We start from the raw sequence: 10,951 nt of genomic DNA on the forward strand, positions 1-10,951 counted from the left end.
CTTATATAGGAAGAGGTTCGTAATCTGCATCGGCGGAGAGCCTACAGAATGAGCTAAGTTCTTCCGGTGTCATCCCGTCACCTCCCAAATGCAGCTGTGCGGATCTGACTTGCTCTGAGAGACGAGTCAGTCAGGGCAGCCGCCTCCAAAGTATTCATCGAGGCACTTACCTGGCTCGAAACTGCGATTTTGGGAACCGTTCTGTCCCCGTAATTATTGCATAGTGTGTGCAACCCACAGACTAAACAACCAACGGACTACCATCGGATGGGAAACTCAATGATGATTCAGGCATTTGTCTGAGGCGTCCAGTTCTGCTATTCTTGCTGACTGGCTTTGACGACAATCACCGTGACTGATTAGGGAGACGGGGTTAGGGGGGTCGCGCGTTAGGATGATCAAACAAGCATATAACGGACCTTTCTGGCGACAATTGAGTGCTGACACTATTCGGGAGCGTAGGATGATTTCTTTGTTCTGACTGATGACGAGTCCTAGAGCCATTCCTCTGATCCGTGGACAACTAGTGGGAGGTTCGGTCTTACTAAGTTAAGGGGGGATAATGGGATGAAGAAAGTGCCGTTCGACATGCATTGATTAAGACTTACCAACTGATCTTATATTTTGTAGGGGCTATTCAGGGTAGTTCCTTAGGGTTCCTTAGGGTTTCAGGATGATATACTGTGGTTTGTTTCAGAATCTCTGTGGCGACGACTACTTTCTGACGGCAAGGGTTTTTTGGATGAAAATGTAATTCAGTTCTGACTTACTGCTGATATCCTGAGATCTGAATCAATAGACATTGCGACTAAAACGTTGGGTGAAATCATAATATTTCGTATGAAAACAATTCCTATGTTTGCTGAACAGCCGCACAAATAACTTCATCTCTCAAGTTACTGATCATTAATGAGGCTTCATGGTTGCAGTATGAGCACCCTAAACCCTAAACCCCAAAATCTCAAAGTCGCCGTTAAAACCGTTGGGTGAAATCATAATACTCCTGAAAACAATTACTGTGTTTATTGAAATAACACCAAATGACTTCATCTCTCAAGTTACTGATCATTAATGGCGCTCAAAGTCACGGGTTCGCCACAGGAAGCTTGAACACTCACATTTGCGAAGTTATGCGCAGTGAGCTGGTTGCTGCAGGTCACTCCGTGACAATAACTGCAACTGAGCAGAAGTACGACGCGCAAGTGGAGGCCGGGAAGATCGCAGCAGCTGACGTCGTCATTCTCCAGACACCGATCTTTTGGATGAGTCTGCCTTGGGGGGCTAAGAAGTACTTCGACGACGTTCTGGTGCCAGGTAATTTGTTCAAGGACGACGGCCGGACTCGAAAGGACCCCACGAAACAATACGGAACTGGTGGACTTTGTCAAGGGAAGCGTTTTCTACTATCATGCACCTACAATTGTCCCAAATCAGCCTTCAACGATCCGGACCAGTACCTCATGCAAGGGGGTGGTGTCGAGGATATGCTTCTTCACATCAACCTCACCTTCAAGTTCATGGGATTCCAGATCCTCCCCATTTTTTCGGCTCATGATGTTGTGAAGGACTTGAAGATTGAGGAAATCGAAGATGGAATCAAGAGTCACCTCCGTGACTGCGTTTGCTGATAAATGAACTCGATATGTGAAACTCGGATTGCCGAATGTCAGTCAGCGTCATTATCCCTCTTGGTATGCAGCTGGGATCGCCGAATATCAGCCAGCATCATCCCTCCTCTCAGGCCACTGCGGCGTGAAGTCGGCAGCCCGTAGTTTAGGGCCTAAGGCCACAGTCTCCCCTCTGCTGTTCCGGATCTCCACACACTCTGCAGCCGGATCACCGAGCTTCAAGGTCCACTTGTGGTTCGTAAGCGCATGGGGGGGGAGAGGGAGGCCCTCGGAAAGCGGAAAGGGCCCAATAGGTAGCTGGTTCGCATCGTCCACAAGCTTCCGTTCCGCGGGTGACAGCAGACTAAGCCGAGCAGGCTGAACGTGATCCGTATGGTAGGCTCTCTCACTGAATAACACGTCTCGGGCCGCAGAGCCAGTGATGACGTTCTTGCCTGTGACCACAGCCGCTTCATGTACTTGCTCTAGAATGGATTTGGCTTCCCTAACAACCAGATCAGAGAGCAGGTCGAGAGTGTCGTCGTCAAAGGTCGTTACTCCTATCTGGTCCAATATACGCACGATGTCACCACGCATCTCGAAATCGTGAATTGCAGCATGCGACCCCAAATTCATAAGCCGCACAGGCCCAACGACGAATGTGAGGCAGCTGTGCGGACTCAAGAATTGATCAAGGGGGCGTTTAGGTCCGCAGGCTCCGGCGGATTCGTGACACCATTCATGGGCAAGGATATATGGGTACCTGACCAACTTAAGAACCGTGCCATAGATCAGGACATCGTTTATATCGAGCTCCTCCCCCGCTCTGAGTGGCGACGGCCTGAGACAGCGTACACCCGTGTGAAGAAAGCCATCAAGGCGCAGGATGTGTCTCCGCCAAGCGACTCTTCCCTGCAGAGGGCCGGTGCGGTGGTCGGCATCGCAGAGTATATAGGACGGAACAATGGAATTCTGGTGCGCCTGCAGGCCAACAGGGAAAAGCGAGCTGATGCGATATTATGCAATGGAGAGGAGTACGACAGCTCGGTGGTAATTTTGCCAGAAGACAAGTATATCCGCGGCGTGAGCATCAATCGGAAGCTCCCCTGGGTGCTGCTGCACACGGAATATGTGCCACCTCACCTGAGTGACCCCCAAGGACGGATAGTGTTAGACCCTACAGCCGTGTACATCGTCCGCGTGACGAAGTGGACTGTAGACTCCAAGCTTCCGTTGGCTGTCATCGAGCGGTGCCTGGGAAACATGGGCAGTGTGGAGACGGTAACCAAACTTTCAGCATGGCAGCACGAATTGCAGTATCATCTTCAGGACATACCTCAAGAGGTGGTCGACGAGGCCAATCAGAAGATCAGGGATGTTTCCAACAATTGGTCAAACCATTTGAAGGGACGTCGGGACTTCCGAAAGCATGTAGTTATAACCATCGATCCCGAGACAGCCAGGGACCTCGACGACGCTGTGAGCATCAAAATGCTTACGCCGGCCGAAGCAAGCGTCCTAGCAAATCGTCCGGTGTCCTTCCCCGTTGCCCAAGTCACAGTCCATATCGCGGATGTCTCACTCTTCGTGACGCCGGGGAGTTTACTTGACCAGGAGGCGCGGATGCGTTGCTTGACCATCTACTTTCCCCATCGTTGCTTCCCCATGCTCCCGAGAACGCTGTCTGACGAGCTGTGTTCCCTTCATCCTGGGGTAGACAAGCTATGTTTCTCCGTGTCCTTCTACATTGACGCCTCCTCTGGGAAACGACTATTGGCTCAGGATGGTTTCCGGCCTGAGACCTGCCGCGGCGTCATCAACACGGCCTGCCGCTTCTCCTACGAAGAGGCCCAGATCGTAATCGTGAGTGAACGTGGGCGAATCAACGCAGGACATCTGCTCACAGGAGGATCCCATCATGACGAGGGAGCAGATCCACGCTCTCCTCGCTGCGTTAAAGACGCTAAAGAGCCACACCGCTGCTGAAAGGGCGGCCAGAGACCTGAACTTGTCGCGTTACAACGTTTTCTCGGATGTTTTCGGAAGCGTCCAGCGCCTAATTGCCCAGGGCGCTGACCTGGATCAGATCTTTAAGGTCTTGCCGGGACTTCAGCCTATTTATCAGACTCAGCTAAACCGAGTAACTTGCGACGGTAAGGGTGACTTCCCTCTGAATGACGGATTCGCCTGGACGTCAGTGGTGGATTCACTGCTGGCACTCGACCTTGTCACGAGAAAGATTCGACGTCGGCGGCTTGCGACTGAGGAGAGTATTGTTCTTCACCTCAAGTTCCAGCTGGGTTTCTTCGTCGACCCTCTCACAAATTTGCCTGTCGCTTTTAACTATGCGGAGCATACAAGCAGTCATGAGCTCATTGAAGAGCTGATGCTGGTCTGCAACAGAGTCGCTGCTGAGATCATCGTGTCCGGCCCTTACCAGGAGCTGGCCTTCCTTCGAAATCACGAAAGCCCGAAGACAGTCTACGCGGAGCAGCTTCAGGACTGGCTGAAGGATCTCGGCCTTGTGTTACCCGAAGGCAAGAGCATTGTTGATTACCTCTGGTCTGCCAAGGGTTTTAACGAGCTGATCAGAATCTTAAAGAAGAATCTACCAGCGGAAGCTGTGGATGCCATCCTTCTGAGATTCGTTTTGGACTTCAAGAAAGCCGGATACACCCCATTTGCGAGTCTGCACCGATTGTCGTGGGCACAGGAGCCAGGCGACACTCTGGCAACGTGGAGAGAGACGATGGCTTCCGAGTTCACGGTTCCGGAGCTGTCGGACGTGCAGCTAGAGACTGCAGAAGGCATGGAGGCGTTTGACGACCTAGTGTTGACCTTGCTTCGCGACGACGTTGTGGCGGGCAAGGATACCACTATGGTAGGTCGGGTTGGACACTACGCTCTCAACTTCCCTCTCTACTCGCACTTCACGAGTCCCATCAGGCGTTACAGCGATATTCTCACGCATCGGATGCTCGCCGCGACGCTGGTGGCGCAGCAGCGGCGCGACGAGTTGGGACGGCTCACCTTTGATGACATCCCGATGCCACACTTCCCCGCCCTCCGTGATTTGAAGCTCAGCAGAGAGTCCCTATTGGAAATGTTATCGATTGGAGAACAGGCCACCAAGATTGATAGGGGGTCCAAACATTGCCACTACCAGATGCAAATGCTCTTCTTCGCCATGTTCCTGAAGTCCAAGGGTGCTCCAGCCATAGCCCGAGGTCGGCTAGTGTTTGTGGACGACAAGTCATGCGAGGTCGTCGTGATCGCGGTAAATCAGAGCCTCACCATCAAGTACGAGGCACACGCTTTCCCTACCGGCTTGGAGGGCACTATTGACACCGTTCTCAACAGCATTCAAACCGACGAGAAGGAGTACGTATTCCCTGCAAAGATGAGTGTCTGCAGTACACCCTGTCTGGGTTTGCGGGTGGAATGGAGGGATGGCACCCACAGACACGTACCCCTATTCGAGACCTCCGATTTCTGGCTCATTCCCACAAAGGACGACAGTCAGGGTTTTAACCTCATGACGATTCCTGTGTGGAAGCAAGACCCTCTGAGTAAACACGGGCGCAACGTCCGGCTCGACCATGTCCTGTCCAGTATGAGCGCTCCTACGGATATGAACTCAAATTTCGAGCATGATGTGTGATAACATTTGCGTAACGAACTTCAACACAATCGGCTGCATCGTCGAGACATCCAGCACTTCATTGACAGTATACCAACAGCCAGAGTCCGTGTTGCGAGGCCACACAACAACATCCCTACAGTCGCCATCATCGTCTCGCGCTTGGAGAGGCAGATGAACGCCCAGTGATATGGAGACGCGTAACGCACGACCTCGATCAATGACTGCAGGCGCATTATGTCGCTGCAAGGCTGTGAAAGGCGGCCTACAGCCGAATGCGTACCTCACCATGAAGTAGTTGGAGCAGGTCAACAACAACAGCATCACAGCCAACTCTGACGTGATCGTCTCACGCCGTCCGCGAAAGCACGCGGCTGCGACGTAGCCCAGACCGTGACAGGCCCAGTGGAACAATATGATGATTGCAATGAACTGTGATCGGAGCGGAGAAGACTCACGGTCGAGGTTCCAGTTGACACACGGTCTACAATATAACCCATCACAATCGTAATCGACAGACCCAGCGACGGTATTATAATGGGTAAGTCGCAGAGGTTGCGAGCCAGAAACCAGGTTGGCAGCCAGTAGAAGCCACTCATCACATCCCGTCTCACAACAGGCAATTCTGTGTGAAAATCGACCATGAGGGTGGAGGGCGTGAGAAACGATGTACAGAGTACCATGAGGTCAAAATTCTGAGAGGAACCCCCAGTCTCCGTGAACAGCAGAGCCAAGCAAAATAAAAAGAGACAGTGGAATACTAGCAGAACCATCAATAATGCCGGTTGGCGAGTGTTACTCGCTGCACAGCGAATTAAAATGCCCCCGAATACTCTCAGTCGGGCCCTGAACCACGATGTCTGCTGCAAGGGATAACAAACGGCACTCAACCTTACCTGTTGTTCGGTCACCTCCGTAACTACTGTGCTACACACACGAGCAAAGCTGGGAAGAATTACATACACAGTGCTTTCTGAGGGCTCACCTTTGGCTTTGGCTTCTATTCAGTTGACTCAGTGATCCAAGTGCACGGATGGACAGCTGCTGGCGAACGAAATCAACGCGCTCTCTGGGAATATTTTGCCAAGAGAGCCTCTCGTCAAATAGAAAAGATGAAGACTTACGCAGAGATGTTGCTGACGAAATCCAGGACGAAGTCGTAGGGATTCTCCTGGTCGGGGCACGACCGCATACGAACTTTCTCTATGGTTTGTAAGACTTGGCGCGGCGGACCCTGGACGAGTACGCTCCCCCGGTGAAGTAGAATTACGGAATCTGCAGCGAAAAAATTCTAGGAGCATATAAGGATTGCACAAAAGAAAAACGGAGAGAAACTACACCCACATGCGAGCTAAGCGAGGGCACTGCCAACACGACTGGACAGCTTAGTTTTGTGGTCATTGATCGCAGGTCCTCCTCAATCCCAAGCGCCGTGTTGCCTGCGTCCACCGCGAGGAGGGACAGGTGGGAGTTGATCGACTCCGCAGCCAAAAGCAGTCGGGAGTGGAGCTCTCCACAATGAGTGTAGAGACTGTCCTTGGTCGACAGGTGAAAATTCTGGAAAAATCAAATAAATAAAAAAGTAAAATAAATAAAAAATAAAGCTGGAGCTCCTCCTCACTGTTATTAAGTTTTGCACCAAGGAACTGCGTTTGGTGGCGGTGAGGTTGGGGCACTGAATCCGGACTGTGGCATTGAGGTAGTCCTTCACAACAAGGCCCTCGAACGGGGGATTGACTCCCGACTCGAGTCCTACAAAGCCACACATGCTTGGACGAAACCTCGATTCAGGTGACGTCTTTATTGTGCTGAAAGCATATCAGCAATTATATTAAAATTCCTACCTAGACAGGTCAGCTGGAAGCTTGCCGGCTAGGGCCCTCAGCAACGTCGTCGCGCCGCTTCCCGTAGGCCCCAAAACCACAATATATCTTCCACTGTCAAGGTCCAAGGGCAGTTCGTGCAGAATCTCTTCTAACGGGCAAGACCCGAAAAGACTGAGCAGCGACCGTGATCTTTGGTGGTGAACTGACAGCTCGATCGGCATCGATCAGAGGTGAAAGTGATAAATATTCTCTGCCCAACAAAGTTTGATCGGTTTGACACAGAAGCCCATGCAATACTAACGTCCGTTCAAAATATCTTCCCACGACCGCACAAGGTCTGTTGCCTTGTTCTGCATCGCAGCGATCTCATCCGGATCTAGGTACTGGTCACACACCAAATCGGAGGATCCGCCAGTGAGGAAACCGAACAATTGTTCAAGCAAACCCTCGAAGGTGTAATGCGACTCTGAGTAGATTCTCATATTCCGTCGGTACCTCTCGAAGTCTGCCTGGGTTACGCTCCGCAAAGAATCCAGAAGCGTATTTGGCAGATCAGAGGTCATCTGCAGCGACATCCCCAGTTTAGACCAGTGCGCTGGGCTGTCCCTATAGGGCAACCGCTCGAAGTCGTCCCAGATGTACACGCACACGCAGTCAGCGAGCGCAAGGCACTCACTTTCCATAAATGCGCGGCGTCGAAAGCCGCGGGGAATCAAACAGAAATCTGATTTGCTCCACTCCTCAAGAAATCGCTCACCACCCGCCTTGCCCACGTGCATGTACTTCTTTAGTGCGTCACGGAGAACGGGTATTAGAACGTGTCGGACCTTCCGCAACCCCCCATCGTCCCAAGTTCCCATGAACGTTAATAGCCGAGACTTTCTTCCAAACGTCCTGTTTGGGGTAGAATGCCATCGGTAATTGTTGAGGATCTTCGGGAGTGGGATGTTGCCGAAGTCGTCACCGGAGTTGTGGAACACCAGCACGTTTTCTCGCGTTGGATGACTTACCTCCTGTACAGAAGCGTACATAAACTCTGGTCGGAGCAAAGCCATCTGACCGTGGAACAGGTCTTCACAATATGTTCGGCGTCCCGTCCACGTTCTCAGCATGTTGACTCCGTAGAAGTAAATGTAGAAGGGGTTTATCCAGTTTCTCCTGCGGCGATAAAGGAACAAACAATCCGATAGCCCTGGCAGCGGCACAAAGGGGCCAAAAAAGCGGTAGTAAAACACAGGGTCGCTGTCAAGTCTAGCTTTGAGAACCTCCAAAGCTACACGTCGTATCACAAGCGACCACCAGCCTTCGTTTGATAGAAGCTGCCCGTTCAGGCCATAACGGTACCATTCAAGCGAGTGGACCCTATCGAACCATGATAGCTGCCGGATCAACTCGTCTAGGAGGTCATCTTGGTCCGTCACCCATGAGACCGACACCTTATTGGCAGGTACGCACCAGTAGTGGTCAGGAGTTCTAGGTAGTAGCACTTTGGCAACCTTCGATAGCACTTCGTCCGGATTTACCGTTCTTTTGATTTCTATCCACTCCTCCAGCCACTCCTGAAATTGCGCAGGCAGCTCAACCTGGTCGTGTATCAAGCACTGCATCTGCCGCCGTACGATTTCTTTGCACCCGATTTCATCCATCTTGCAAGTCCACAAGGGGTTGGCATCCATATAGGGAGGTGGGCGGTAACAGGAAGAAAGCACGGAGTGCTTGGACACCTGAAACACCAAAGGACCCAGAAGCCATCGTGATGGCCATCGCATAGAAAATCATCGATTTTCCTCATCCATTTTCCTTATGTTGGACAAAGGAAAAAATAGGAATAGTGAATATTCTGGAACTGTCAAAATTAACGTCCCCAAAAGGTGTTATATTTTCAATGGCGCTGTACTTTAAGTGACCTCCTTATCATTGCGGATGGCCGCAAAGTGCACGCAATCATACACAGTGTGCATCATGCTGCGAGGCTGGGATGTGTAGGTGGCCAATAAGAATTCTTCGTGCTGGATATCGAAGAATAGTGAGATGATGGGTCTGATTTCCTCCCAGCTCAACTCGACTGAAAATTCTCCTATGGTGTCGGCGAAATGGTACAGCAGAGGACCATTGTTCGCCCAGAGTCCGCCTGGCCGAATGATCTTGGCTATAGTTCGTATATAGACTATGATGTTCTTCGCAGTGTCCAGGAAAAAGGAGGTGAGAACGACGTCGATCTCCTTGATGCTATTTTGGTAAACCTCGACAAATTCGCCTGCGAACATTGAAAACTGCAAGCGATGTCAGTAAAATCCGAAAAGTCAAGTCTACAGATACCTCTCACCGAACAGTCCTCAGCTCGTGGTATGTGCTTCGCGGGACACACATTGGGGATTCTGATAGGCACCAGATGATCATCATGGCTTTTCCGATTGCATGTCGCGAGCACGTAGGGGCAGATAGAGAGCTCGTATTCTGGGAGGGCGTGGTTCAGAATCAGGTCCGCACCAAACAACATCAGATGGGAGAACTCGTTCCCTTGAGTTGAGTACCCGCGCCGTACGGACTCGAAAGGCAAGCGCCCCAGGCCACTGCCAGGGCATACGACGACTGGACGTCGTCCATGCTCCTGGCGAAAGCGCTCTATTGGGACGTACTCCTCGAGGTCGCGGATTAGCGGACCGTAGCACATGGCTCTCTCCTTTTCGCCCTCATCAGCCCAATCGCGCACGAATTGCCGGAGAGTGCTTTGCACTCGCGAGTACTTCTCTAGCGACCTCTCAATTGTCTCGTCCGCCGCGGCAGCAGTACACTGTCTCTCGAACGGTGTGGGTCTGTCCGCAAACTCGCAACATCTTTCTGGGAAATCGCAACAGTTCTCCGCAGAGTCGCAAGCTTTTTCCGCATAGTCGCAATCCTTTTCCGCAGAGTCAGCTTTCAGATCTTCGTTCTTCTCACATTCACACTGCGATAATGACATCAATAATTGAATGAGTTAAGTTGTTTATAATTAGGAAAGGAACATTCAATTCGCAAATGCCTTTGAGATAAATAATTAATCACTCCTCACCTCATCTATTAGCAGCTCCTCTTGTTGAGAAAGCAGCAGAATGTCCAGCAACGCCTGGTTGGTCTCCACTGCTCGGATCATCTTGCCCATCCGGGTCTCCACAGGCTCCAAAAGCCACGTCTTGTCCTCATCAGTGAGAAGGTCGAAACAAGAGCGCATTCTGCAACGACATAAGTAATTCGCAGAAGAAAAAATAAATTGACGCAAGAAATAATGCACCTGCCTGGAGATTTCTCGCTTGGCATACAGATGGTAGACCATCAAGGAGTGACACACGCAAAGTACGTGTTTACGCTCCTGAGTGTCGTCGACGTCGGGGGTCATAACAAATGCAAATTTCGAGGAGGGTGTGTACCCATGTAACCATTCGCTGCACAAACCAAGACCCTCAGCTGTCTAGTTGGTCGGCGTATTATCGTGGTGGAGGCGGTCGTGGCGGTGAAGGTGTGTATGCACCATGAGCCTTCAGCATCAGGCGACATTCGAAACTGGTGTCGGCGGAAACTCAATCTTACAGAGTCCCTTACCGTTATCAACTGGTTGTAGTCTCCGGCACTACAAGTGTAGGAGAAAAGTAGGACAAATACTCCACAATTGTACAAATACTCCACATGTTGTTACATCCTAATACGCCCCATAATCCCCTGCCTCGATCAGCAAGTGTAGGAGAAGGTCCTCACCAAAGTAGGACACAAGTATTGATCATCATTTCTGTTCAATGCCCTATTCGCCTTCCATCGCATTCTCACAATGATTTGCCCTTATTAATGTAACGCATCCTGCATCCGTTTTGTCCCCCTGTTCAGATGTGACTCTGCAAGTTCAT

The 10,951-nt window shown here is 51.1% G+C and overlaps 6 protein-coding genes across 8 annotated transcripts; 2 read left to right on the forward strand and 4 right to left on the reverse strand.

Annotated features, from left to right (window-relative positions):
* Nucleotides 1–1,040: 1,040 nt before the first annotated feature.
* On the forward strand, nt 1,041–1,628 carry KVP18_004702 (uncharacterized protein; the record flags this gene model as incomplete). The annotated part of the gene is made up of 1 exon (XM_067957581.1): nt 1,041–1,628. The coding sequence occupies one exon, from the start codon at nt 1,041–1,043 to the stop codon at nt 1,626–1,628; it is 588 nt and encodes a 195-aa protein (XP_067806236.1).
* Nucleotides 1,629–1,715: 87 nt separating this feature from the next.
* Nucleotides 1,716–2,204, reverse strand: KVP18_004705 (uncharacterized protein; the record flags this gene model as incomplete). Its single annotated transcript, XM_067957588.1, has 1 exon — nt 1,716–2,204. The coding sequence occupies one exon, from the start codon at nt 2,202–2,204 to the stop codon at nt 1,716–1,718; it is 489 nt and encodes a 162-aa protein (XP_067806241.1).
* A 21-nt stretch (nt 2,205–2,225) lies between these two features.
* On the forward strand, nt 2,226–5,268 carry KVP18_004704 (uncharacterized protein; the record flags this gene model as incomplete). Of its 2 annotated transcripts, none has more annotated exons than XM_067957584.1 (2): nt 2,226–3,470; nt 3,499–5,268. In XM_067957584.1, the coding sequence occupies 2 exons, from the start codon at nt 2,226–2,228 to the stop codon at nt 5,266–5,268; spliced, it is 3,015 nt and encodes a 1,004-aa protein (XP_067806239.1). The 2 variants fall into 2 exon arrangements, with proteins under 2 accessions (XP_067806239.1, XP_067806240.1); XM_067957585.1 differs by having other exon boundaries at nt 2,349–3,470.
* A 1,099-nt stretch (nt 5,269–6,367) lies between these two features.
* KVP18_004701 (uncharacterized protein) lies at nt 6,368–7,294 on the reverse strand (the record flags this gene model as incomplete). Its single annotated transcript, XM_067957580.1, has 4 exons — nt 6,368–6,538; nt 6,592–6,804; nt 6,869–7,055; nt 7,092–7,294. The coding sequence occupies 4 exons, from the start codon at nt 7,292–7,294 to the stop codon at nt 6,368–6,370; spliced, it is 774 nt and encodes a 257-aa protein (XP_067806235.1).
* A 75-nt stretch (nt 7,295–7,369) lies between these two features.
* On the reverse strand, nt 7,370–8,842 carry KVP18_004703 (uncharacterized protein; the record flags this gene model as incomplete). Of its 2 annotated transcripts, none has more annotated exons than XM_067957582.1 (1): nt 7,370–8,842. In XM_067957582.1, the coding sequence occupies one exon, from the start codon at nt 8,840–8,842 to the stop codon at nt 7,370–7,372; it is 1,473 nt and encodes a 490-aa protein (XP_067806237.1). The 2 variants fall into 2 exon arrangements, with proteins under 2 accessions (XP_067806237.1, XP_067806238.1); XM_067957583.1 differs by having other exon boundaries at nt 7,370–8,719.
* Nucleotides 8,843–8,971: 129 nt separating this feature from the next.
* On the reverse strand, nt 8,972–10,284 carry KVP18_004700 (uncharacterized protein; the record flags this gene model as incomplete). The annotated part of the gene is made up of 3 exons (XM_067957579.1): nt 8,972–9,346; nt 9,400–10,020; nt 10,126–10,284. The coding sequence occupies 3 exons, from the start codon at nt 10,282–10,284 to the stop codon at nt 8,972–8,974; spliced, it is 1,155 nt and encodes a 384-aa protein (XP_067806234.1).
* Between the last annotated feature and the right edge of the window lie 667 nt (nt 10,285–10,951).

Source organism: the organism of the source record quoted next, assembly GCF_019968955.1.
Source record: "MAG: Porospora cf. gigantea A chromosome Unknown PgA_NODE_796_length_10951_cov_350.348, whole genome shotgun sequence".
Lineage (NCBI taxonomy): Eukaryota > Apicomplexa > Conoidasida > Eugregarinorida > Porosporidae > Porospora > Porospora cf. gigantea A.